Source organism: Apteryx mantelli, chromosome 3 (genome assembly GCF_036417845.1).
Source record: "Apteryx mantelli isolate bAptMan1 chromosome 3, bAptMan1.hap1, whole genome shotgun sequence".
In the NCBI taxonomy this organism is placed as follows: Eukaryota; Metazoa; Chordata; class Aves; order Apterygiformes; family Apterygidae; genus Apteryx; species Apteryx mantelli.
The window spans coordinates 40,966,501-40,991,910 of NC_089980.1; the positions used below are offsets into that span (position 1 = coordinate 40,966,501).

General features: G+C 39.3%; 1 protein-coding gene across 2 annotated transcripts in view; it reads left to right on the plus strand.

The window, feature by feature from the left end:
* The window catches only part of RBKS (ribokinase), a 73,078-nt gene that overhangs the window by 735 nt on the left and 46,933 nt on the right, over nucleotides 1-25,410 (plus strand). The window contains exons 2-3 of one of the 2 annotated variants that reach the window (XM_067293181.1): nucleotides 14,000-14,091; nucleotides 18,214-18,346. In XM_067293181.1, the coding sequence (XP_067149282.1) occupies nucleotides 14,084-14,091; nucleotides 18,214-18,346 (141 nt within the window). In that variant the 5' untranslated portion in view covers nucleotides 14,000-14,083. The remainder of the gene's footprint in view (nucleotides 1-13,999; nucleotides 14,092-18,213; nucleotides 18,347-25,410) is intronic. The other variant, XM_067293179.1, reaches the window with a different exon arrangement.

Here is a 25,410-nt window from a genome sequence, read left to right on the forward strand (position 1 = left end):
AGAGGGTAAATAAAACTGGTCAACTGTAACTTGTTTCAGTTCAAAGTACTTGTCCTTGCTAGAAAAGCAAAAGAGAAAGCTTAGTACTGTAAAGAAACTGGAATTAGCTCCATGATAAAATAGGTTATAGTTTGATTACTTGCAGACTACATTTTACCTAACACTTTGAAAAAGGAGAGAGAAACAAAGAAGGCCTCCTCCATTCATATCTGTACAGATCCAAAAGTGGAAATGGGAACCCCTCAAAAAAAAAAAAAAGGCACCCCTCTGCACCCCAAAGCTGGCTTCAAAATTCTGGAATTCTTTTTTTAAATTAATGGATTCATTCCTTTTGATTCATCTTCTGGGCATTTTGCTTTTAGGTTTAGGCACTTGGGTTTCATTGCCATTTTTTTTCCACATAGGTGAAGTTTAGAAACTTTTAAAAATGGAAGTAGAGAAGCTCATGAATGCTCTTGATTCCAGCAGCCTGGGTTTTATAATAAATACTATATATCAGAAGACTTCAAACAAAATTGCAAGGATTGGCAGTGATGCAAATACTAACCTAAACTGCTTGACTTTGTCAGCACCAGTAAACTTGCAAATCAGTTCTTGATTTGCACTATTTTAAACACATCTGTTTTAAAACTATATATGCAGACTTGGTTAAAACAAGATTTAAAAATATATCTGTCTGGAATGCATCAGCTTGTCCTGCTGGGAATTCTGCAGTAAAAAACACAAACAATTTCTCAATCTGAATCAGCAGACAATTATATCAAAGCCTGTGAGTCAAGAAAGTGTAGAATACATGGTTAGAAGAATATTCTGAAGAGTAAGTGCAATTTAAGCATAGACATGCATTCCAAAAACAATTAAAAATTAAATATTCATAGATCCTGTGTCATTTAGTGCTTTATGTAATCTGCAGAACACGCTGGCAGTTTTCCAAGAATAGTTGTCTTGTAAGTCAGAGTAAGATCCTGTAGAACTGATATTGGCATATATATGTGAGTGATCAAATGCTTGTGATGTATGTTGCAATATAAAACGTGGTGCTTGAGCCTCAGGAATTTCCTTTTACTGTCCCTCTAAAATTTGAAAAAAGATCAAAAAATTGTCCCCTGGTTTAAACGCTACTGACAGCTGCAGCTTTGGGTTCTTTCTTGACGATTAAAAAAAACCCAAACAAACATAAAAACCTCCCCATGTTTTTTGCTGCTGATAGAAATATGGTCATTTGTTTGAAACCTTATTAACTGGCCTTACTGTAGCTGGAGATTAAAACGTGGGTTGTAGCCATAGATGCTGTTACACTAAGATTAAGTGGCTGAAAGAAAGCTATCTCTCTTTTCACTCTTAAACAGTACAAATGGTGTCAGAAGAATGATCTGACTCACCATTGTTAGCCTGTACTTTAAGGAGCAGTGAAGGGCTTTTTATTAGTGATAAGCTAATTCGATTAAACAGGAAAAGAATGGACTGCCTCATTCTTTCTGTTAATAACTCGGGACTTCAGGCACTTCATAAACTAGGAAAAATAGTGGGTTTAAATTTAGCCGACAAGGGTTCAATCTCACTGAAAACTCTACCTAATAACAACGCAGACATAGTTTACGTGTGTCCTGTGATACAAAAATCTTGGTAAGATTACCTGAAAATCTTAAACTGTAAGCTCGGATGCCCCTAGGTGGGGAACAAAACTATGACCAGCAGAGAATGATGAGTAAGATTTCTTAGATGTGGTAAAAACTGCCAGATTAAGATTAAGATTGATGCCAGTAGGGTCCCTCTTGACTGTCTTTAGGTCTGGGATTTAGTAGGGACTGTATATTCTAGGTTTAAAGCTAGGATTCTTTTCATCAGGTATCAAAGAGCCTAAGATTTCTGTCATTCGTGCTGGTATTTCAGTAAGGAAAAGGCACTGAGAGCAATGATCATGTTAAGTGCTTGTCTACCATCCATTTGGAAGCGATGGAATAGATTGTATTAGGAGTGAATGTCATGCAAGTTAGGGAGGCCAGGCAAATTTTTGGACACATTGTGTTTGGTAGGCTTATTCACCAGTCAAACCTATCTTTCCTAGAAGATAATCACATTGGCTGAGGCTGTGCCAGGGCTAGACAATGCTATGTTATAACTCAAACTGATAGAATACAGTCTTGGCCCTCTGTCTGGAAAACTAGAAGCTAAGAGTGGCAGACAAAGTGGTAAACATTCCTAGGTCTTTACAGGAAAGGTACTAAAAATCTGAAAGATAAGCTTAAAGCTGCCATTGGACATATGGTAGCCAGATTCACCAGTAGAAAAAATTATCATGTAATGTTTCTACTCAGCACAGTAAACTAATGATTTAAAGAAGCGTAACCACTGCGTGAAATAGAAATGTACAATTTGAAATTTGCTATGTCATTTTACATGATGAATAAGAAGGAAAGAGAAGGGTACTACCTTCTGTTGAAGATAGTATTCATATGTAATTTTTAGAAATAATCAAATTCAGAAGAAAGGATGATGTGCCTTTATATTCTTTTAAAGGGAAGGGGCCCAGTGGTTTGCTTTAAAAGTACTATTCTCATTGGAAATTCTTCTCTTATTGTCCTGTAGCGCTGCAGTGGCAGAATGTGGGTTTTCCAAAGTGAATTTAGTATAATCAAAACAACCTCACGTACATACATGCAGTAAACCACACTCTTTTGGCATAATAGGACCAGGAACAAAACATATTTGTGGTCACAATCACAATCAACGCTTCACTAGCAATAGCAAGCAATAGTAGTAGAAAACAAAAACAGCATTATTCTGTGTGATCTAGATATCAAACCAGACGGGTACCATCCGTAGTATTATTTAAATAGTTTCTGCTCTGACTCACATTTGCAGACTGGTCGTGGCAGTGGCATTTTAATTCATATTAAATCAGGACAAGACTAAACATATAAACCAATGAGAGTCAGACACACTAAAACAATCAGAATAAACAAGAGAAACTTTGGCATGGCAATTGAAAACAGCAAAAGCAAAGAACAAAATGTAGGATGGAAAAAAAAGTCTTTGGATAGTCGCAACAGCAACAGTTCTTCACTTTAATTTAAGAGAATGAGGCCACAGCCCGAATACTGGAAGACTGTATGTTTGTTAGGACTTTCAAAATTCGAAGTCTTAGTTTTCAGTGGGCTTCTTTCCTCCCCTCAGATTGCTTCATTCCCTTTTGGGAGCAGAACTAAAAGTTCTGTCTTTCAGCCCCCTGTTGTAACCACTGTCGTCAATAATTATTACAACAAGCAAAATGATTGACTGAAAGCATTCTGCAAGAAAAGAAAGACATGGCAGAGGAAGCACTGAGCTACAAAGCAGTATGTTGCCAGACTGGAGTGAGCAATAGTGACAAATGCATATCTAGAATTAACATCCCAGAGTAGCGTGAAGCCTTATAGATGCGTTAGGACACTAATGTCTCTAGACTTAGCAAAGACTGGCACAGCTTGCCTCCTTGCTATCGGGCTAAATCTCTGCTTGTGTAAAATGGCAAAGTTATCTCTATTAGTGAGATTCTACATCTTGCTCTTAAACCTCTCGTGGTGGTTACTGGTAGGTGAGGTGCTGAGTAAATGGTTCATTGGCCTCTTCTGGTATGGAAATGTCCATGATCTTAAGCTGTGTCTGTAGTTTCTTTTTTGAAGTGTAATATCTGGGACTATAATTTTACACTTTTCTGGAGAATATGTAAAGGAATTTTCTTATGTTTGTTTTTTGAGTGAGCAAGGAAAGTCTCACATATGACTGCTTTGCTTTGTTTCCAGGTCTGTCTTTTCCATGTGTTCTCATTTCCTTCATTTCTCATGCATGCACAGTCACCACCTTTTAACATTTTTTCTTGCTTTTATTTTTTTTTCTGCTCCTCAACTTCTCCTAGCAGCAGAGAGAAGTTCTCTCACTAGAATCCTTCAAATCCATTTCATTTGTGTGTTTGTTTTTAGCTGCAGTGCTTCCCCTGCAGCAGCCACTCCTCATTGTAGTCAAACTGCCGTTGCCAGCAGCATGGGAAAGCACAACTGTGAAGGAATACAAACTTAGTCCAGTTGAGGAAATTAATCTTTTGGATCCAGAGAAGGCATCAAGGCATGAGAGAATGTGTCATCTGTGAGTTGTTTGGTTTATGTAATACTGAAAAATCTGGGCTTGATTTCAGAGCCTGTACTATTCCCTTGTCATCTTCTCTGACCCAGCAAAGTTTGGGTGTATAGTAAATGCAGGACATGCAGGCTCTGTGTTTTGTTGTTCTGCCTTGATCCTTTTAGAGGATCTAAATGTGGTTTGGAGAAACTCTCCTCTGCCTTCTCTTGCCTGGCAGAAAGAAAGCTGTATCTAGCTCCCCCGTTCCCCCCGCCAAAGGGTAAAAAACAAGTTGATGAAATCTTCAATGTTGAATTTCAGTAAGAAAATTGTGTTCTCTTCACATACAGCTTTTGAATATCAGAAATGGCCCAGACATTACCTCCTGTGGAGCCTGCTCCAAAGCTCATTCAGATCAAAAGAGGTTTTCACTACTGTGAACAGTCATTAAATTGCCCCCAACTCCAACATCCGTATGACCAGTATATTTTAGGGTGTGACAGCAGTCTAAAACTTAATGTTTTAATGTGTTAAAAATAATGGATATTGTACTCTGGAGCTGAAAAGCTTTCAGCAAAGTTCATTTAATAAAAGATGACAAAATATGAAAGAGGGAAAAGAGGAGAAAATGTCTGGCTGGAGGTTAGTTAACACAAAATAACTCGGCTAAGGCCACCAATCGCTTTTTTTAACCCATTACAAAAGCTGCTTTTGCAAACAAGTTTATGAACTCCAAGTCAGAAACAGTGTGCCATTGATCACAGCTGGCACTCTGTGAAAGAAACTCTTGTTTGGGTAACAGACGATGCTATGGGTCATATCTAAGAAGCACCGGTGGTGTGTAGAACACCTGCTCAACACTTGTCTTTGGCTCTTATCCATAAAAACTTTTATTTTTCCTTCTTAAATAGAGTTTTGGAAGCTTTAAGAGTCTTGGGAAATCTAAACATGAAATCGACCACACAATGTCATTTGACCTAAGAGCAGGAAAAGTGTTGCTTTCTGGATTCCATTTAATTAAAATCTCACTGCTCTTTCATTTGGTGTCTTCATTTTGTGACCTACAATTAGGCACTGTCTTTCCTTCCAGAAGCAGTTCCATTTCAGCAATAGCTAACATGAGTCTTGTTTTTTTTTAAACTTGTTTATCTAGTTTGTTTTTTTTAATAGTATGGTAGTGCTTTTGAGCTAAAGAATAGTCCCCATAGTATTACAGTCAGGCCTATACTACATGAATGCCATAGCTGAAGTCATGGCTTCCCGGTAACCCAGAGGCAGCACCTGGTATTTGTCTTACTATGCATTTGGAAAGCATTTTGGAGATTATGGGTGGAGAGTCTGCTTTGTAGAAAGACAGGAAAAAAGGTAAAGAGAAGTTGGAGGAAAGTTTTAAAAAGGGCAAAAATAATAGGTGAGACATGAGGTTTTAATGCAGAAAGTGTGAGGATACTATGGAGTCAGGGTCAAGATAAAAGGCAGGGAAACTACAATCTTAGGATTGTCACATAGCAACAGCTCCCCAGCTGTCCCTCTGCTTTTCTGCTTCTCTTTCTGCCAGCTCTGGCTGCCTGCTCACTTTCTGCAGTTTTCCCACACGGCTGCATGGCAAGGTTCAGGGAAAAGCTCTGTTTTAGTCTTGATATCTTCTCTCAGCAACAGCATTTTGGAGATATGGCACCCAGTAAATAGTCTTTTACCTCCTCCTTCCCATGAATGAGTTCCCAGATGTCTGCTTCTGTTCCTACCAGCTGCAGTGTCTGGGGCTGTTTAAGTTTGTAAATTGCTTTGAGATCCTTCAAGATGAAAGGTTCTACTTAAGTGAGATCATTATCTCCTTCTACATTTCTCCACTCCCTCTTCTCGGCTCAGGCTTCTTTTCTCAAGGTAGGGTCTTGCACAGTACTCAGCATTCCAGGCTCACTGCAGTACAGAGCTTACACGCAAGTTTTAACTTCCAGTCCTTGAGTTGTTTGACGCCTCTCAGAGTACTTAAAAGCTGAAGGTTGAATATATGTGTTTTCTTGAGTTGATGACAAAATACTTAGCACTCACCGCATTGAGATCTTACTTCTGAACTTGTGTCTAACCATGTTATTTTGTGTGCTTGAAGAAACTACAGTTCTCTTCCTCCCACTTCTTAAGTACTTACTCATTCTAGGAAGCATTCCAGCTATAATGTTGTTCTGTGATCCTACACTGTGTTCTTATAGCCATACTTTGTTCATGTGGTTAAACTGTAAGCCTGTCAGGGCAGGGATTTCATGCTTGTCTGGTGTAGCAAATTTGTGGAGTAGAACCCCTGCATGTGTTCAGAGAGCCCTGTAATTCAAAATCAGTAATATGGTGTTTGGTCAGGAGAATCTCTGTTCTGTTCAGCTGCACTTCTAGCTGTCATCTTCACCTTCCATATTTTAACCAACTACTGTAATAATTTTTTTCCCCTGTATAGTATCTTTTTTTTCCCCTGTATAGTATCCCAATATCATTCACATTCCACTGAAATTTCCATCTTTCCTACTAAAGTGAGGTCATCTTAAACCTGTGTTTATGAAATTGCAGTCATTTCCATGGCAGTAGACTATGATATCATCAGTGGAGGATTATGCCCTTCCTATGTGTGTTAGCAATTAAAAATTATGGTTTGTGAGATAAAACTAGTGTTTACCAAGCTTTTAGGTTTATTCCATATGAGGCAGGGAAACTATTGCTTAATTCTCAAGAGAGTTCACTTGGGTAATGGAGTAAATGAATTAAGAAACATTTTAATCCTAGCCAGGTGATAAGTTATTTGGGGTATATTTTTGATGGCAGAAGAAAATCAGCTACTCCATCTTGTATTCTCTCACCACGCAAAGAAAACTTGTCGGACACACTATGATACTCCTTATTAGTTTATGTTATTCAGAGCTACTTAATGACTTGACTTAGAACATCACAAATTTCCAGTCTCATTAGACTGGGATTTTTCCCCTGCGAAGGTCAGTAAACTATTCTGTACTACCCACAAAAGTAAAACAAGTGCTTATCAGTCTTTGCATCTCTTTTCATGGGTGCCTATTTGCCAGCTATCAGTTGCTGAATCTCTTTGTTAAGTTTCCCTAGGTATGTACACGCTTTCTTATGGGTTGGTGACAGCAGAGACCAGTTTCAAAGCTGTGATGGCAAAAGAAAGTACATTCATCATCTAGTGTAAAGTGTTAGAACAATTGCTAATGCTACAAAATGAATATGGTGGATTCACAGTGTAACTTATTTCATCCCTTAAAACACTTCAGAATTTTTAAGCAAAGGAGGTAGAGTTTTCTAAACAAGCTGGAGAAAAGAGGGGGAGGGAAAAGAGGTTAGTTTAAAATTTAAAAATAAAAAAAAATGAGACCATCAGCCATCAGTGTAGGTATTGCAAGACAAGACAAAATTTGTAGCCATTTTTAGCTTTATAGTTTAATTATAGAAATATACTACTCCTGTGCACATTTCATCCTGTGCCTTTTCCCAAATACCAGAAATGAACTGTTATAAGATATCTGTTTAAAGAATGTGGACCATGGGATTAGAAAAAAAACCCTCAAAAGGATATCCTCTGATTACATACAAGACATATATTACATACAAATGTGTCCATTTGCACTGAAGGTCTGGGATGTAGAAAAGATTTCCCTGAAATTATTACCAAGTTAGTAGCTATAGTACGAAGAAACTCTTTCTCCCATTAAAGCTCATGGAAACAGAACCAGCAGTTCCAGGTAGGAATGAAAAAAAGAAAGAAAGACAGAGTTACTGTATGTAGATTTTTGGAGACTGAGATTACTAATGCCATAACAGGTCTGGCACATATTTACTGAGCATGCAGTCAGGTGATGCTATGGCAACCACCTGACTGTGCGGCTTCCATATCATTCTGCATTCATGCCGAGGTCTCTTTGGTCCCTGCAAACCCCAAAGTGATACTTCTGCAGAAACAAAAAGATCAGGAAATAGTAACATTGTGTTCACGGAAGAGGTTGTTGGGAGAATTACCAGTGTCCAATATCAACAGCAGAAGTGAAGGGTTTGTGTTCATTTCTGCTACAGGCAGATGTCACTTTAACTCAGTGATGCACAACAGCATATGGTCATTGCTTCTCATTGTAACATCCCATTTTACAGACAGCACAACTGCTGTCTTTTGCTTTTTGTAGAGTTCTTAGACATCTGTGCAGTTGCAAAAAATCAGAATGTACAATAGCAATAAACTGGGCATTGGCATTGTCAGAGCTTCAGGGTATTTCTTTGGCTTTTGCTGTAACCTAATGATTCAGATTCAATATTATGTTTTATTATTAATGTATCTATGATTGTTTGCCCCACATAAATTCCTTCCACATAAATTCCACAGTTTTGGTTGTTTTCCTGGCTATTATTGGAAAAAAATGACTATTTAATTTAATACATCTCTTGCCTTTTCAGTCTGGATGTTTGCCATACAGTATTCCTAATAGTCAAAGGGGAAATTGTCTGAAGAAACTCCTTTGAAAATATTTGTTAAAATAATTACAGTTCTTATGCATTATATTGTAACACCCAACACTGAGAACATTGTAACTTCTCCCCCTTTATGAGACACAGAATGCTGATCTTGTTAATGAACTATTTGCTGGCTGTACTGTTAATGGAAATAACCTCTTCCTAGATACATTTCTAGACAAAAATATCTTTGGATGAATTTTAGTACTTGTGACAGTAAAGAGCTGCTGGCACAAATCAAAAGCTGCACTAAAAATCTTACAGAGTTGATGGTAACAAATTTGTGTAAAAGCACTCTGGACAGGCATATATATGATGTCGCCTCCAGGAGTTGTCTGAGCTGTTCTCTCCATAGGAGTTTACCAGTAAGGTTTTGTTTTGCCTGTTTTTACGGCTCCAGTTGTTAGCCCCTGTATCACGCGACAGTAAGTTATGTGATGCTGACATCCCTGCTTCCTTCCAAGCCTAGTATCATATACTTTGAGCCTAAAGAAAATACAAAATGATTTTTCACCAGTGTGTTGCCTAACTAGGTGCAGCTTTATGGAACATGTTGATCTTTGTGACAGCTAATTATAAAATAAGAAGGTGGTAATGTTCCAGAATATATCAGTTGTTGCTCTCTTATGGTTTTTATTATTCTTTCTTTCCATTTCTGACTTTAGACCATTTTTAATTCTGTGTTTCCTGTACTAGATCAATAGCATGTCATCCCTGAACCATCTTTGATTTCCTCTTGCTTGCCTCCCCTTCTCCTTGGTGTCTTTCTACATCATGTTCTTACAGTGCTCTTTTCTGTATTGTTTTTTTCCTGCCTCTCATCTTTCCAAAAATAACTCTTGCTTCCAAAGGACCATAATTCCTTTTTGCTAATTTACTCCATCCATCACTTTCTATACTTCCTATCCTCTGTCATATCCCTGTTTATACAAAATACATAAACCTTGATAGTATAAATAGGTAGAAACAAAAAAAAGGTGTGTTGGATAGAGCTTAAAAGATAGAAAGAATTAGGGAGGACAGGTCAGGTTCAGCACTCAGGTGGAAAGATGGGCATTTTCCTTGTTCTCAGCTGTAATGAGAGTGAATATACCTTCCTCCTTCTCATTGTCTGATCCTGTTAATATTATTTGTTGGGAATATCTTGTTAGTGTTATTCTTTCTTCTTTTTTTTTTCCACAAGAAGCAACAAAATGAAAAATGACCTGTTGAGAAAAGGCATTGGTAGTTTTGCTGGAGCTCATAGGACTCCATGTAGAGGCAGTGAAAGTGAGCAAGTATTCCATCAGCTTTCACTCCCTGCTGCTAATGCAATTCTAAGCATTAATGAAGACACTGGAGTGGTTTAGCAGCCGACTTCACAAGCCAGTGTTATACTTACACCTTTCTGATATTTAGAGCTCTCTCTTCCCCAAGGAGTTTGGATAATGAAAAAGGTACTCACGTAGAGGAGATTCCTGCTTGTCACAGCTGATCTAACCTTGGCCAAAAAAGCCCAAGCACTCCCCCCCACACACACACCTTGCAGGTTCTGAGCTTTGCCCCGGAAGCTTTGTTGTTATTGTAACCCAAGATTTTAATAGATGCCTTTATAATTTGATTGGGCTTCAGATAGAACTTTTTTTATTAGTGAATTGAGGGTGAGTTTCAAAATAATAACTTGTCTAGTGAAAGCATTGAGAATTTGGCATATTATGTTTAAATATATTAATTACCCCTTATTATCTATGATATGTTGAGTAAGTATATGTAAACTAAGTTTTGTTTTGTTTATACTTTTCATTTATGACCCATATGGATTCTGTGGGAAGCTTCTCATTACAAACTTGATGAAAAACTGAACACTTGGCAAAATTCTTGTCTTGGGTACATGCTTTTGGAGCAACTCCTTATCACAGAAAAAAAATTAATATTTGGGGTGTACTGTACTTCCTCTTGATGACCAGGTAGTTCAAACACATCTGTGATGTTGCTCTTTATATTGTAGTTTATAAAACGCAATATGCTTGTGTACAAAATTCGTATACTTAATGGTAGGGGGTTGCTTTTTTTTTTTTTTAATATCTGGGAAAGAGTGAGGACAACACCTGTGCTGAGGTCAGTAAGTGTTATATTTTATGCATGATAATAAATCTGAAGCACAGATTACTTTGTTGATTTACTGGTACGTAAAAACTGTGATGACGAGAACAAGGATCCTGTGGCCTATCCACTCAACCATATTATTTCCACTTTGTTCAATGTTTTCTGTTAAATCCTGTCTTTAAGAGGTAGAGAACGGATGAACAGATGAATTGAAACTGTCTTGTTTAACCTGATCAGTCCTTGGGCATGTAAATATCAGTCTTTGCTAGGGTTGCACAGGGTTTTTTTGTTTTGTTTTGTATTGTTTTTCTGCTTTAACCCTGGTATTTCATCATGATACAATATTCTGTTCAAGATAGGAAACGCAGGCATCCTTCTTCAGTCCTGGGTGAGTGCAGTATGTCTCAGAGACAGTCTATTCTAACATCACCGTCAGATTGCCTTAAAAATAATTATGTAACTACAGTTCCAAAAATAATGTAATTGAGAGACATCAATGAAGAACAACATGGGAGGGAAATAGAGTAGTAATTTTGAAAATTTCCACAATCTTTCTTAAATACAAAACAGATGTTTGGTAAGAATGATGGAATGTTTGCTGAGACTTAAATATCTTAAGATAGATTCCTATTTTTTTTTTAATCTCTACAGCTTTCAATTCAGAATTACCCATACCACAGATGATGAAATCATCACTGCTGTGCCCACCTTTTCTCAAAAAGTTAACTGCTCACGATGTGAGGAAAAGTTACACGTTTGTTGTTCCATGAAAAAGCTTTTCACTTTCAGCAGTTAGTCCAGTAAATAATTCCTTTGTGTTGAAGGTTTCATACTCCTAAAAAGTTCAGAAATTTTGTCTTGATTATATCCTCCTTTCATCAAAGTGCACTACTGTGTGTTATCGTAAATCTTTAAGAATATTCATCTGGATGTCTTCTTGTTGGTTTTATCTTTTAATATCTAGGAGGGCAAAATTTGCTTCTGTGCAGAGGGTCAGCAGAAATGTTCACTGAAGTTCCTCTTTGAACCCGATTTTGAGGTCTGAAGTGGGATTTGAAGAGCTGTGGAAGTTTGTTCTCATTCTGCATGATATGAATTTTGGTCATCTTTAATTGAGGTTGTAGCTGCACAGTATTATTTTAGAAGAGGAAAAAACTCTCCTAAGAAATTATCACTGTTCTGTCCTTCCTACCTGTAGGCTCAGCCATTCATTTCATTTTCTCCCTTGCTGGATATTTGCACCAGTTTTGTCAGTTCAGTTGTTTACCCACTCAGTAATGAGAAAGTCTGTCTTTAAAAAAAATAAATAAATAAAATAACTTTTATTATGTGTTTGGTAAAATACTTATTTTCCCTGGTGGCAAAACTGATTGAAAAGATTCCTTCTGCTTTGCACCAACTCATCATTCATTTCTTTTGCTGTGGAGACAGATTGTAAATCGTATAAGATCATACAGGTCTAAAAATAACCTCTGAATGGGTGATGGCTTAAAGTTTTTGCATCTCACTCTGCCACTGTGCTTCAGCACTGCTCTGTGAAGGGACTGCTATCCTCAACCATTTTGCTAGGTACTAGTTTGGCGGTGTTTTTATGATGTTTGTTACTATGTGCTAGAGAGAGAACCCACACCAGCAAATATCCAAGAAATAATGATCAATTATTTGAATTGCCTGAAAAGTTAACTTTTTAAAGAAAAATCTGTCATGTTTGGGGACCTGTGGGGAAGAAAAAAATAGGAATTTTCTGTAACTTTTGCATTTTTCAGTCATTAATGATCTGAAGTGAGACTAAGAACCTAGAGCTGAATAGCCCCATAGTTAAACCAAACCATATTTAACTAAATTCCTGAGGCAGTCTCTTCATAAATACTGAAAATTTTCTACCTTCCAATAAGGTATTTTAGTGGATTATTGAAAGGGATGAAAGCATAAACAAGTCACGAACATCAGATTTTAAAAAGAGTTGTGGTCTTTTTTTTCTCTGTGTTATGGATACTTTCCCATAGCACATGTTCAAATCTGTAAAATATTAAGCTAGACAAAAAAGACCAAGGCTAAACCAAAAAGTTAAGCCATATCCAAAAGAGATTTGGGACTTTTTCACCGCAATGTATTAATATTCCTAGTTAGAGGCAAGAACTGTTTTTTGCTTTGTGTTTGTTCTATTCTAAGGACCATGAAAGCCCAGTAAGTTCTAGACAGTACTAGACAGTGGCTAGTTACAGCTACTCTAATCTCACACGGATTTTCCCCATCCTAGGAAATTCCCAGGAGGAGAGAAAGAGCCTGTTCAGTCATTCAAAGAGAACAGAGTCAAAGCAACATTCTAGCCCTTATGCTCTATTCCTTTTTATTAAGATACTTTTAAATGCAGCACTTCTGCTGCTATATGTGTTGATGTAGTGCCTAGAAACCAAGTTTTCCTCATATTTAGGGCTGGAGCAGAGACCTGAAGATGTTATAGACACAGGAAGAAATACCCGTGGCCTAAGTAGTAGAGATCACAGCTCCTAGATGGTCTTCACCTTTCTTCAGGAGAAAAAAAAAAAAGCCTGAATGTTTCTTTTAGTACTGTGTAAATGGCATTCATCTTAGATAACATCTGACTTCCAATCTAACATACAAATTTGCTTCCCCCCTGAATTGCCTGATGAGAATATTTGTATTTTTTTCTTTTTTTTTTAAAGAAAAATGGTTATGTATGTACTTCTCTATTTTCCTTTCTCATGCCCACAAAGAACGTGTCACTTCTCAGAAGTGTACTAGTATTTTCTACTTTTCTTCAATGTATCTAATGAGCTAGGTATGCTGTACTACTTAATTAAAACTTAGTCCATAGCATACAGTATTTTCAACATACAAAGTAGTATCAATAGTCAAGTAGTAGCTTCACGATCGGTTTAGGGCAGTCTGACTGTACTGTTGCCAGAAAAGGCAGTACTGCTCCCTCTCACACCTCCTCTGAGTCCTGGCTGCATGTTCTCTTGCACCCTGGCCCCTATACAGTAAGTTGGGTCAGTTTGCTGATCCAAATAAAGATGAACAGTGGAAAAAAATTAATTGAATTAGTAAGGCCCATGAGCAATAAAGGCAATGCAAGAGAAATGGTGGGAAAATGGTATCAGCATGGTTTTACATCAGCTTAAGCTAACAGAATAATGTACCTTTATGGTACTTTCATGTGTTGAAAACAGTGAAGAGATGCTTGTTAGTTGTCAGGTTTTATTGGAAATAAACCATGATTTATTTAAAGATTAATTTCTGCAAATGCTGCTCACTTATTTCTTTCCCTTTCTCCTCCTTCCTCCTTCAGGCTTTCTGTCTATGATTATGATCTAGTCACTGCTTAGATGAGAGCTTTTCAAGAAAATCTGGAATACCATGGAAAGTGGCATTAATGACTCAGTAAGCTGCACTTTCATCTCTGATTCAGTGCTTCAACAAGGCGGTAAATTTGTTTGTAATGCCATCCTTCCTGAAGGATGTCTGTCTGAAAATAAAAGTGTTAATCAGCTGTAGCCTTTATGGGAACTTAGGGCACATACTTACTGGAAGAGAGGGTTGAAGCCAGTGCAATGGTGAAATTCTCATTTGTGTACTTTTATTTATCCCAAACCTCTGAAATATAACTGGATGCAAGTTTCTTCATTTCCTGTGCAAAAATACCAGCAGTGTTGCTGTGTGCTCTTATACGCCTAAATATTGTTTTGTGAAAACTCTGTTGAAATTCTGGGTGGTTATGTTCCTTTATTTGTAATGTCCAAAGTATTTCAGGATGTTTAAGTGTGAAAGTTCCTCTATAAACATGATATAGCAGTACTATGCACAATTTGGAAAGCATATATATAATCACTTTATTTCATCTAGTAAGTGCTGGGAGCAGAATTTTAAATTTAGTTTCTGGTTATTCGTAAGACATAAAAGATCAATACATAGGTTAAATGCTTTGTACCATTCTCTCAAAGCTGAACAGAATTTTTCACATAAGCAGAGAGTAGACTGTTGGATAGCAAATTACATTAGGTTTTTCAAGTTAATGTTTTCAAATTACGTCAGAGTAGTAAATGACTTTACAAAACGTTTCATGTAACAATTCTGAAAGCCAGTGTGACAGTTTTTCTAATTAACTTATTTAGCCTAGTTTTGGAGTAACATTAGCTGTTTCATTACTTTTAGGATATTATGAGTATTCTTTGTGGCACCATCAATAAGCCAAAAATTTATAGGGTTTCTTAATCATACAGATTACTCATCATTGCCTGCTCATAGCAGAAGCCTAAAATGCTCATTAAAATTGTCTGATGTGAAACAGAATTCAGTAATCTTGTATAGTTGCAGAATTAAACAACAAGAGAATAGCATTACATTAGAAAAATACATATTTTTTTCTTGAATACCTGTTACAGTGAAAAATGTCCAGGTTTATGTGTAGGTCAGTACTCTGAATTTGTTTAATATGAAGGATAAAAATAGGCTGTTGGAGTGGGAAATCGTTCTGAAAGGATTGGCGATCATGCTTGAAATTTAATGATTGTTGTTGTTGTTGTTGTTTACAGGGAGCTACAGGAACTTGCCACATGTTCTTGCCTAGTCTGTTAGCCTATTTTTAAAATGGGCTAATTATAAATCACTGTTCCAACTTGATCCTTTGCCCTTTGCTTTGTACCTTTTCATCAAAACAATAAGAAAAGTCATCTTCCCGTCTTCAACAAGCTGTTCTTCAGCAAGCAGGCAGTTGTTATGCTGGGCTGCTTTAAACACTGAGGCCTGGATTCTCATCTCACTGAGCTTGTTTTTTCACCGGTATAATTATGTTGCTTTCATTGGAGTTGCACATTGATGCCAACTTAACTGAGAGAAGAATCAAGTCATGGTCTAGTCGCTGTTAAAATAAGAATATGTATGGTTGAATATGCTGCCTGAAAATGCGTATGAACTCAAAGAGCAGGACTATTAGCAGGTGTCTGCTGAAATGTTGCAATTGCTAATCTTTGTCTAAAAGTATATTAGCTTTTTGTGGAAACAAATTCTATTTAGAATAGGCTATAATCTCCTAAAAACACCCTAAGGAAGGAAAATGAATTGGGACTTGATACCATTTTCTTACTGTAGAATTTAAATGAGAAGACGTTGTGACCTATTGGCTTGAGCTGATCTCTATTTTTGGTTTTGTCACTGGCTTCTTGGCTGACCTGAGGCACAGAAAGGCAAAATGACTTGCCTAAGTTTCACACCCATGAAACAGGAATAACGATGCTCTTCTGTTTTTTAAAGTGTAGTGAGATCTGTGGATGAAATGAATTATACACGAGCTGCTATTACTATTTCTTACCAAGGCTGGGTGAAATAACTATTCTTTACTGAATGACACAATTTTAGAAGTAGGCATGCAGTACCCTGGCATTGACTGAATAGGAGTTTCCTCATCTCAGTTTTGCGGCCTTCATTCTCAGCTCCACAACCATCACTATTTTGCCTTCTAATGGCACAGAAACTGGTGAAAATAGCAATAAATTATAGATGTTACCATTAATAAACAGTATTTATCTGCACTCATTACACCTTGTTACTTGAAACCTTACAGTTATTCACTGTTATAAACAACCTGCCAGATGCTAGTATGGGGAAACAGATTTACCTTAGTGACCCTTTCCATATATATAAGGCACTGAATATAATTTTTTTAAAGCTGGTATGTTTTTTTTAAAATGGCGTAAACATTTCCCAACAGAACGTTCCTGGCTCTGCCATTAGCTGTGCATGGGAACCTTCTGGGGTGTCTCTGTGGTCACCCACACAAAACAGGCCTGCTGCCTCAGTACCTTACGCTCAAGTTCCACCCACACACCAGGAAAAAACAGGCTGCGGTATTAGCAAATAGCCCTACCTTGAGTTTGCATCCCTACCTGCATATCTCCAGAAGCAGTAACTACTGAAGAAGCAGTGATCTGCAACAACTCCTATAAAGCAAAAATCTTAATTTCTGGAGGTTCTGCACTGGTTTGGCTCCACTAGTTTTGTTTCAGGTTTTCTCAGTTTCACAGTGATCCTAAATCTTGGGATTGATGGATGCTGAAATTGAAAATTAATAGGAAGAAATGCTTGCTTTTTCCTGAGATTTTTCAGTTAATGTGGATATCAAAAACTATGTTATGCCATTAATTGCATAATTATTCTGCAGACAGTAATGTGCTCCAAAAGTTGCAGCATAAATTCAGAATGCAGTGCACACACATTTTGCATATCCTTTTCAAAAGCGCTCTGTACTGAATCACTAGTGCAGAAGCCTCCCTGATTCTCCCTGATTCACCTTCCTTCAGCATTGGAGGGCTGGGAACTGTGAACCTCTTCTAAGATTTATTGGCAAAATAATGCTATGAAATGACAGACGAGCTGAAGGTAAACTCTTCCTCATTAGGACAGATTCCTCTGCATTCTTGCAAACTCCCCTTTTCTCCCTACTGACTTTTAGAAGCCTGTCTGGGCTAGTTGTCAGTTGACTGAATGGGTTGCTATTGCACAGTAGAAGGCCTTCCTTCCACAAGTGTCATGAATTTGTTTGTAGCCTAAGAAATAGAAGAATTTCTGTTTTTAAACCTCATGCCTGGAATGCATTGTTCGAGGAGGCAGAAATTTTGGTAATTCTTGTGTTGTAAAGACAGCTTTGAGTTATGTATTTTTAACAGAAATGGCAAAAAGAAGCTAGCCTTTTGCATTCAGAGAAATTCTTCCATATAGTCTCCATGGTGTGTATTCTTTCTTTTAACTTTTGCTGGAAATACCGGAACATCTGTTAGGGTTACCAAAAATTACAGTTTTTTTTTTTTTCCAAAATGGAAATTAAACCAGACTCCCTTGAATACAGATGATGGGTCTGCACTTGTATTAGTGCATCTGGTTCTGGGCACCCATCCTCAGAAAGATGCAAATGTAATTGGAGTGAGGTCAGAAAACAACAAAATGTTGAGAAGTTGTAAAGTTTGATTTATGAGAAAAAAAAATTAAATTAAATATGTACAGTGTGTCTGAGTGACAGCAGAGGGGAGGAAGGTTTTGATAATGAACTACAATATCTGATGGGTGTGAACACCAAGGTGAAAAATTACGTAGGGTGGTTCAAGGAGGTATAATTAGATGGAAAGAAATTAAATAAACAATATGTAAACTTGAGCTGAACATTACAGAAAAACAACATAAGCAGTGAAACCTATAGGTTTATTATTTATCTGTATTGTGTTAGCACTGGGGAATCCCAGTCAGAGATCAAGTGCTCCTTTTGTAGAAAATGAAACACAAACTTAAGAGAGGGATTGCATTTCTTTTGTAATAAACGAGAAGCTTGACTGGGTGGCATATAAGGAATAAACTTAAACTGGTGATATGTGAAGTAGAGACCCTAAAAGGTCTTTTTTTTTGTTTTGGCTGGCTGTTGGACCATTTAGGACTGTAAGAGTATAACTCTTATTTTGAAGATGCTTGCTATTTTCACTCACTAATGTATGTAAATATTGCTTTAAATTGGAATAGCCTTACCACTCGATTGCCAAGAGCTGGAGAAACTATCCTTGGACATAAGTTTTTCATTGGTTTTGGTGGGAAAGGAGCCAATCAGTGTGTCCAGTCTGCTCGACTTGGGGCCAAGACCTCGCTGATCTGCAAGGTAAGCACTGACTTGCTCGTGGATTACAGCTGAACAGTTCATGCAAGTTTCAGTAAAACTTTAGATGATTTACAGAAAAGTCGGGATTTTTCTTAATCCCACTCTTACTCCCTTTTCTTTTCCTGATTTCAGCTATAAATTTAAGCATGAAATGTGGCCAGGAGTCTTTTTTTACAGTATTAAGAACAGTGCCAGAACCAAAGAATAGTGGTCTAGAGATCTGCCAGAAACTGCATGTAATCAAAGACTGCAAAACTTAGATTGATGTACCATGGAAAGGAGAATTGGGGAAAGTTTGAAATGTTAAAAATTCAAGCGAACTTGGTTAGCCCCTCCTCTTTATAGTGGTCAGTTTTACAACTATCGAGACTTAACTGATGATATTCAGTTTGCGACGTGCTATAGTCAAACTGAAATTTACTCTGTAAGTGATTGTAAATCAAACACTGACAAGATGGTAACAAATTTGGGAAGGAGAGTAAAACCTTGTGTTTCAAGGGTTAAATAATTGTCTAATTACTTGAGATTGGGATGAGATGTTCACAGGCAAATTGTATCACCTTGGCTTGCTATGGGATTTCTTCCCCATCTTCCAAAACATCTGATACGCAGCAGTTCTAAAGACTGGTTCTTGAACTGAGCGGACCGTCAGTCTGATTCAGTTTTGCAGATGCTATATTCTTACAATGCTTTTCTTTTGATTTTTGCAATTAAACATTATGGGTTTTGAGTGATCATTACTAAGGTTAAGATAAAATTTTCTCTCTCTGTAGCCTTTTTGTCTGCCCTGTGATAACTGTAGACAAAACTTCACATTGACTGGCCACACTGTTATTGCCATAGCTGGGGGAAGATGCTAGATTTGTTGGATCATTGTCTGTCTGGATTTTTTTGAAAAGTACTGGAACATGTCAAGAAATCCTTCCTAACTGGTTTTCCACTCTGATATTTAGGCTAAAGCAGGGTAGCTATAAAACTAAATTATACCTGCGAGCATTCCTGTGGGTCTTTATCAGTAGTTGTTCTACAGTGCTCTTTTATATTGAGGATGTTTGTGCTTCTGTAAGTGATGTGTATTTGATCATCTTTGTATTCAAGAGCAATCAGATTCAAGCACAACATGAATTGGCAATGAATTCTTTGCTAACATTTCTTGCTAAATGTTAAGGGGTTTATTTCCCCTGAAAGTGTGAATTTTGTTTTATTTTTTAATGGTCTTGACTATGCTCAGTCAGTGAATACATGTTTCTGGAAACATTTGCATTCTTAGTAAAATTTCATAGTTGGTATTCACAGAATCACAGAATCACAGAATTGCTGAGGTTGGAAGGGACCTCGGGAGATCATCTAGTCCAACCCCCCTGCTCAAGCAGGGTCACCTAGAGCACGTTACACAGGATTGCATCCAGGCGTGTTTTGAATATCTCCAGAGAAGGAGACTCCACAACCTCTCTGGGCAACCTGTTCCAGTGCTCTGTCACCCTCACAGTGAAAAAGTATTTCCTCATGTTCAGATGGAACTTGCTGTGTTTCAGTCTGTGCCCGTTGCCTCGCGTTCTGTCGCTCAACACCACTGAAAAGAGTCTGGTCCCATCCTCTCGACACCCTCCCTTCAGATACTTGTACACGTTGATAAGATCTCCTCTCAGCCTTCTCTTCTCCAGGCTAAACAGGCCCAGCTCTCTCAGTCTTTCCTCATAAGAGAGATGCTCCAGTCCCCTAATCATCTTAGTAGCCCTTCGCTGCACTTGCTCCAGTAGTGCCACATCCCTCTTGTACTGGGAAGCCCAGAACTGGACACAGTACTCCAGATGGGGCCTCACCAGGGCTGAGTAGAGGGGGAGAATAACCTCCCTTGACCTGCTGGCAACACTCTTCCTGATGCACCCCAGGATACCATTGGCCTTCTTGGCCACAAGGGCACATTGCTGCCTCATGGTCAACTTGGTGTCCACCAGCACTCCCAGGTCCTTCTCTGCAGAGCTGCTTTCCAGCAGGTCAAGCCCCAACCTGTACTGGTGCAAGGGGTTATTCCTCCCCAGGTGCAGGACCCTGCACTTGCCTTTGTTGAACTTCATGAGGTTCCTCTCCGCCCACCTCTCCAGCCTGTCCGGGTCTCTCTGAATGGCAGCACAGCCCTCTGGCGTATCAGCCACTCCTCCCAGTTTTGTATTGTCAGCAAACTTGCTGAGGGTGCACTCTGTCCCTTCATCCAGGTCACTGATGAAGAAGTTGAACAAGACTGGACCCAGTACTGACCCCTGGGGGACACCGCTAGCTACAGGCCTCCAACTAGACTCTGTGCCACTGATCACAACTCTCTGAGCTCTGCCATTCAGCCAGTTCTCAATCCACCTCACTGTCCACTCATCTAACCCACACTTCCTGAGCTTGTCTATGAGGATGCTATGGGAGACAGTGTCAAAAGCCTTGCTGAAGTCTAGGTAGACAACATCCACTGCTCTCCCCTCGTCTACCCAGCCAGTCATTCCATCATAGAAGGCTATCAGATTGGTTAGGCATGATTTCCCCTTGGTGAAGCCATGCTGACTATTCCTGATCACCTTCTTGTCCTCCACATGCTTGGAGATAGCCTCCAGGATGAGCTGCTCCATCACCTTTCCAGGGATGGAGGTGAGGCTGACTGGCCTGTAGTTCCCTGAGTCCTCCTTCTTGCCCTTTTTGAAGACTGGGGTGACATTGGCTTTCTTCCAGTCCTCAGGCACCTCTCCTGTTCTCCAGGACCTTTCAAAGATGATGGAGAGTGGCTTAGCAATGACATCCGCCAGCTCCCTCAGCACTCGTGGGTGCATCGCATCAGGGCCCATGGATTTGTGGGTGTCAAGTTTGCTTAAATGATCTCTAACCCACTCCTCCTCCACCAAGGGAAAGTCTTCCTTCCTCCAGCCTTTCTCTCTTGCCTCCAGGGTCTGGGGTTCCTGAGGGCTGGCCTGAGCAGTAAAGACTGAAGCAAAGAAGGCATTCAGTAACTCTGCTTTCTCTGCATCCTTCGTCACCAGGGCACCCACCCCATTCAGCAAAGGGCCCACATTTTCCCTAGTCTTCCTCTTACTGCTGATGTATTTGAAGAAGCCCTTCTTGCTGTCCTTGACATCTCTCGCCAGATTTAATTCCAAACGGGCCTTAGCCTTCCTCGTCGCATCCCTGCATACTCTGACAACGTTCCTATATTCCTCCCAAGTGGCCTGTCCCCCTTTCCACTTTCTGTATACTTCCTTCTTCTGGTTGAGTTTTGCCAGGAGCTCCTTGCTCATCCATGCAGGTCTCCTGCCTCCTTTGCTTGACTTCCTACTCATAGGGATGCACCGCTCTTGAGCCTGGAGGAAGTGATGTTTGAATATTAACCAGCTCTCTTGAACACCCCTTCCTTCTAGGGCCCTCACCCATGGGATTCCTCCAAGTAGGTCCCTGAAGAGGCCAAAGTTTGCTCTCCTGAAGTCCAGGGTTGCGATCCTACTTGGTGCCCTGCTGCCTCCTCGCAGGATCCTGAACTCCACCATCTCATGGTCACTGCAGCCAAGGCAGCCCCCAACCTTCACATCTTCCACCAGTCCTTCTTTGTTTGTTAGTACGAGGTCCAGCAGCACACCTCTCCTTGTTGGCTCCTCCACCACCTGTGTCAAGAAGTTGTCACCAATGCTCTGCAGGAACCTCCAGGACTGTTTGTGCCTAGCTGTGTTGTCTTTCCAGCAGATATCGGGGTGGTTGAAGTCCCCCATGAGAACCAGGGCCTGGGATCGTGAGGCTACTTCCAGCTGTCTGCAGAAGGCCTCATCGACTTCCTCATCCTGATCAGGTGGCCTGTAGTAAACACCCACAGTGTCACCCATGCTAGCCTGCCCTTTGATCCTTACCCATAAGCTCTCGACTCGCTCTTCATCCACCCCTAGGCACAGCTCCATACATTCCAATTGCTCTCTCACATAAAGAGCAACTCCACCACCTCGCTAGCCTGGCCTGTCTTTCCTAAAAAGCACGTAGCCATCCATGACAGCACTCCAGTCATGCGAGCTATCCCACCATGTCTCTGTAATGGCAATGAGATCATGGCCCTGCGACCGCACACATATCTCTAGTTCTTCCTGTTTGTTCCCCAAGCCGCGTGCATTGGTGTACAGGCATTTCAGAGAGGTGATCGAGCATGCAGGTTTCCCAGGAGGGGTAAAAGAGGGTCCTCCATAGCCACATCCCATGCGCACTTCCCTGGCTGCATTCACCTGTTGGAGGCATCCTGACTTGAGCAGTCTTTTGCCAACTACCCTGGCACTATAACTCTCCCCTTCCCCCATCTTTCCTAGTTTAAAGCCCTCCTTACCATGTTGGCCAACCAGTTGGCAAAGACCCGCGTGCCCCGCCTCGTGAGGTGGATCCCATCTCTTGCCATCAGTTGTCGATCTTCAAACAGGGTCCCATGGTCGTAGAAACCAAAACCCTGTTGCCAACACCAGCGGCGCAGCCAGTCGTTAACCTGGAAAGTCCGTCTCCTCCTCCTCTCATCCATCCCCCTCACTGGCAGGATTGAGGAGAAGATGACCTGAGCTCCCAGACCCTTGACCACCATCCCCAGAGCTCTTAAATCCTGCTTGATGGTCTCCAGTTTGTCCTTGTATTACTGCTAATGGCTTTACAAAACCATATTTATGCTATTTTAATAAAACCTAGTCCTATTTCTTTCTTTCTGTTGTGTATTTATTGGTGAAGAGAAACAGCAGAGAATCACAGATTCCTCTTATATGTATAAATTTTAGCATTTTGTATTTTTTATTAAAAAGTTAATATTTACTTTCGAAATAAAAAATTCCCTTTATAGCTTCACAAAATGGTCTCACTTCATGGCAGTACAGTCTTATATTTGCATAGGCCAATGGGATAGTATAAAGTCTCTCACTGAATATGACTAAGAACGACCAGGTAATAATGAGCCATTACAATGAAGTTATTTTTACTTTAACAAGTCATATTGTGGATTCAGGTTCTTAAAGCCAGATTCCCTACCCCTGCCTTGTGCTCAGTACACATTTTTGTTTTGGTCATAATTCCCAACATGTTTTATCAAGTAAAGGTGCAGCAATTGCTTCTACCATCTGAAGTTCTGGGACTGGAGTCAGTATTAATACCAGAGCGACGTTCCACTGAGCGGTGGCATCCTTTTATGAGAATTGCAATTTAGACAGAGGATCTCCTCCATCAGAGTAGACTTAGACATCTCAGATCAAGTGCAAAGGCATCCTTCATACCTCAGAGCTTTAAAACACAAAAGAGATCCAGCGACTATCGGTTGAGGGTTGGAGAAAGGGAGTTTTAGAATGACTTACAGTTATGACTAGAGCTGCCATAGAATGCTGTGGATTTTAATTTAAAATCCAAGTACTGAGTTTGGCTTGTAGAAGTGACAAACATCATGTTACTTCTGTCTGAGTATCTATGGAAATGGCTGATGTTAGTCTGGATTACCAATATGTATCACAATATCAGTCTTAAACTCCCCTCCTCAATTTGCTCAGTGTGCTAAAATAACACATTGATAAATTAGTTGCCACTTCAGAAAGACAAGACAAAGGTTCAGAGAAATATAGAAGATTATAGTCAGGCAACTGAAGGACTTGAGAAATTAAATGAATAGTTTATGATCATACAAGAACCCTGTGGCAGTAGTGAAAAATGCAGAATGGTCTTTGAGAGATCCAAGCTCCCCAAACTATTTTTTGTAGTGACCATTACAAAAAAAAATCTTTTAACCTTTCTAGATTAAGATGTTGGAGGAAAGCCATCTGAAAGAAGCTGTATGTGCTGAAGAAAGTCTTATTTTGCTTCTGGCAAACAATATGGGATGATCCTTGCTGGGCATTGATGTCACTGGCCTGATACTGCATATGCTAAATTTTACTTAAGCCCCAGCTGCATTTGATTACCATTCAGAAAAAGGAGTGCTGTATTACTGTGTTATGTAGTCAACTATTTTCTCTCTGTAGTTCCAAATGGTCAAAGGTACACAGATGGTCTGTAAGCCAAATTTAAGAAAAAGCACTGTAAGCCTGAATGCTTACTTCATTTTAAGAACATAGCTATATCTAAGATGAAGCTCAGAGTATCACAAATATCTTCAAAAATTTTTGTTCTTTTGTAGTACTGTCTTATACTTGTCTTTAGTACCTTTTTAATTCCTAAGCAAGGAAAGGAGTAAACAATCTCAAAAAAATTGTATATAGAATAGATGAAGCAAAACTGGTCAACAGGGACGTTATAATTAATTTTCAGGTACAGACTGACTTTGATTCTCTAAGCTGCTAGAATTTTAGCTGTCATATCCATCAGCTCTCCTAGCTACCCATAGAAAACATGATAGGAAGTGGGGAAAACCCAGGCTGAAACATATGTAATTCCACTAATTCTAATTTGCAAACTGTGACAATAATCCTTGTACAAACTGCTGTTGTTAAGATCTCAAGAAAGAAGAAATGCTATTTCAGCACATAATATGTTCTGTGGTCAGCAGACTAAGGCATTTATTTTTCTGTTTATCCAATATTCCATCTAGCAGGGTATGAGAAAAAGCAGAGAATATTTAAAACAATGTTATATAATTTGACATGGTCAGTAAATGTGCCTTTAATTTAAAATGAGTCTGATGCCCAATGCTCTGTCTTCCTTGGGGGCAAAGCCTGAATGGAAAGATAAGCCCTTCAAATGCACTAGGCTTAACTGGGCTGGATGCTGATGAACCAACACGGAAAAAACTTTCCAGAGGAGAAGGACCTCCACAGAGACCCCTCCAAGGGCTTCCCTGCAGCACCGAGATGTCTTGCTGAGCAGAAATACCACGGCTGATCTCAGTTGTTATGACAGTTGAAAAAAAGGGATGCCTGTCTGTCAACTGTGTAGGACCCAGACTTGAAGGAAGTATGTTTTGGTTCAGCTTTTGGAAAACAGTTATGAAATATTTCCCTGCTGAAATAACTGAACAAATGCTGAGATTTGTTGTAGCTGAAGCTTTGTAGCAGCCTGGGAAAGGAGAAGACAATCCCGTCCGGTGGAATCCATTC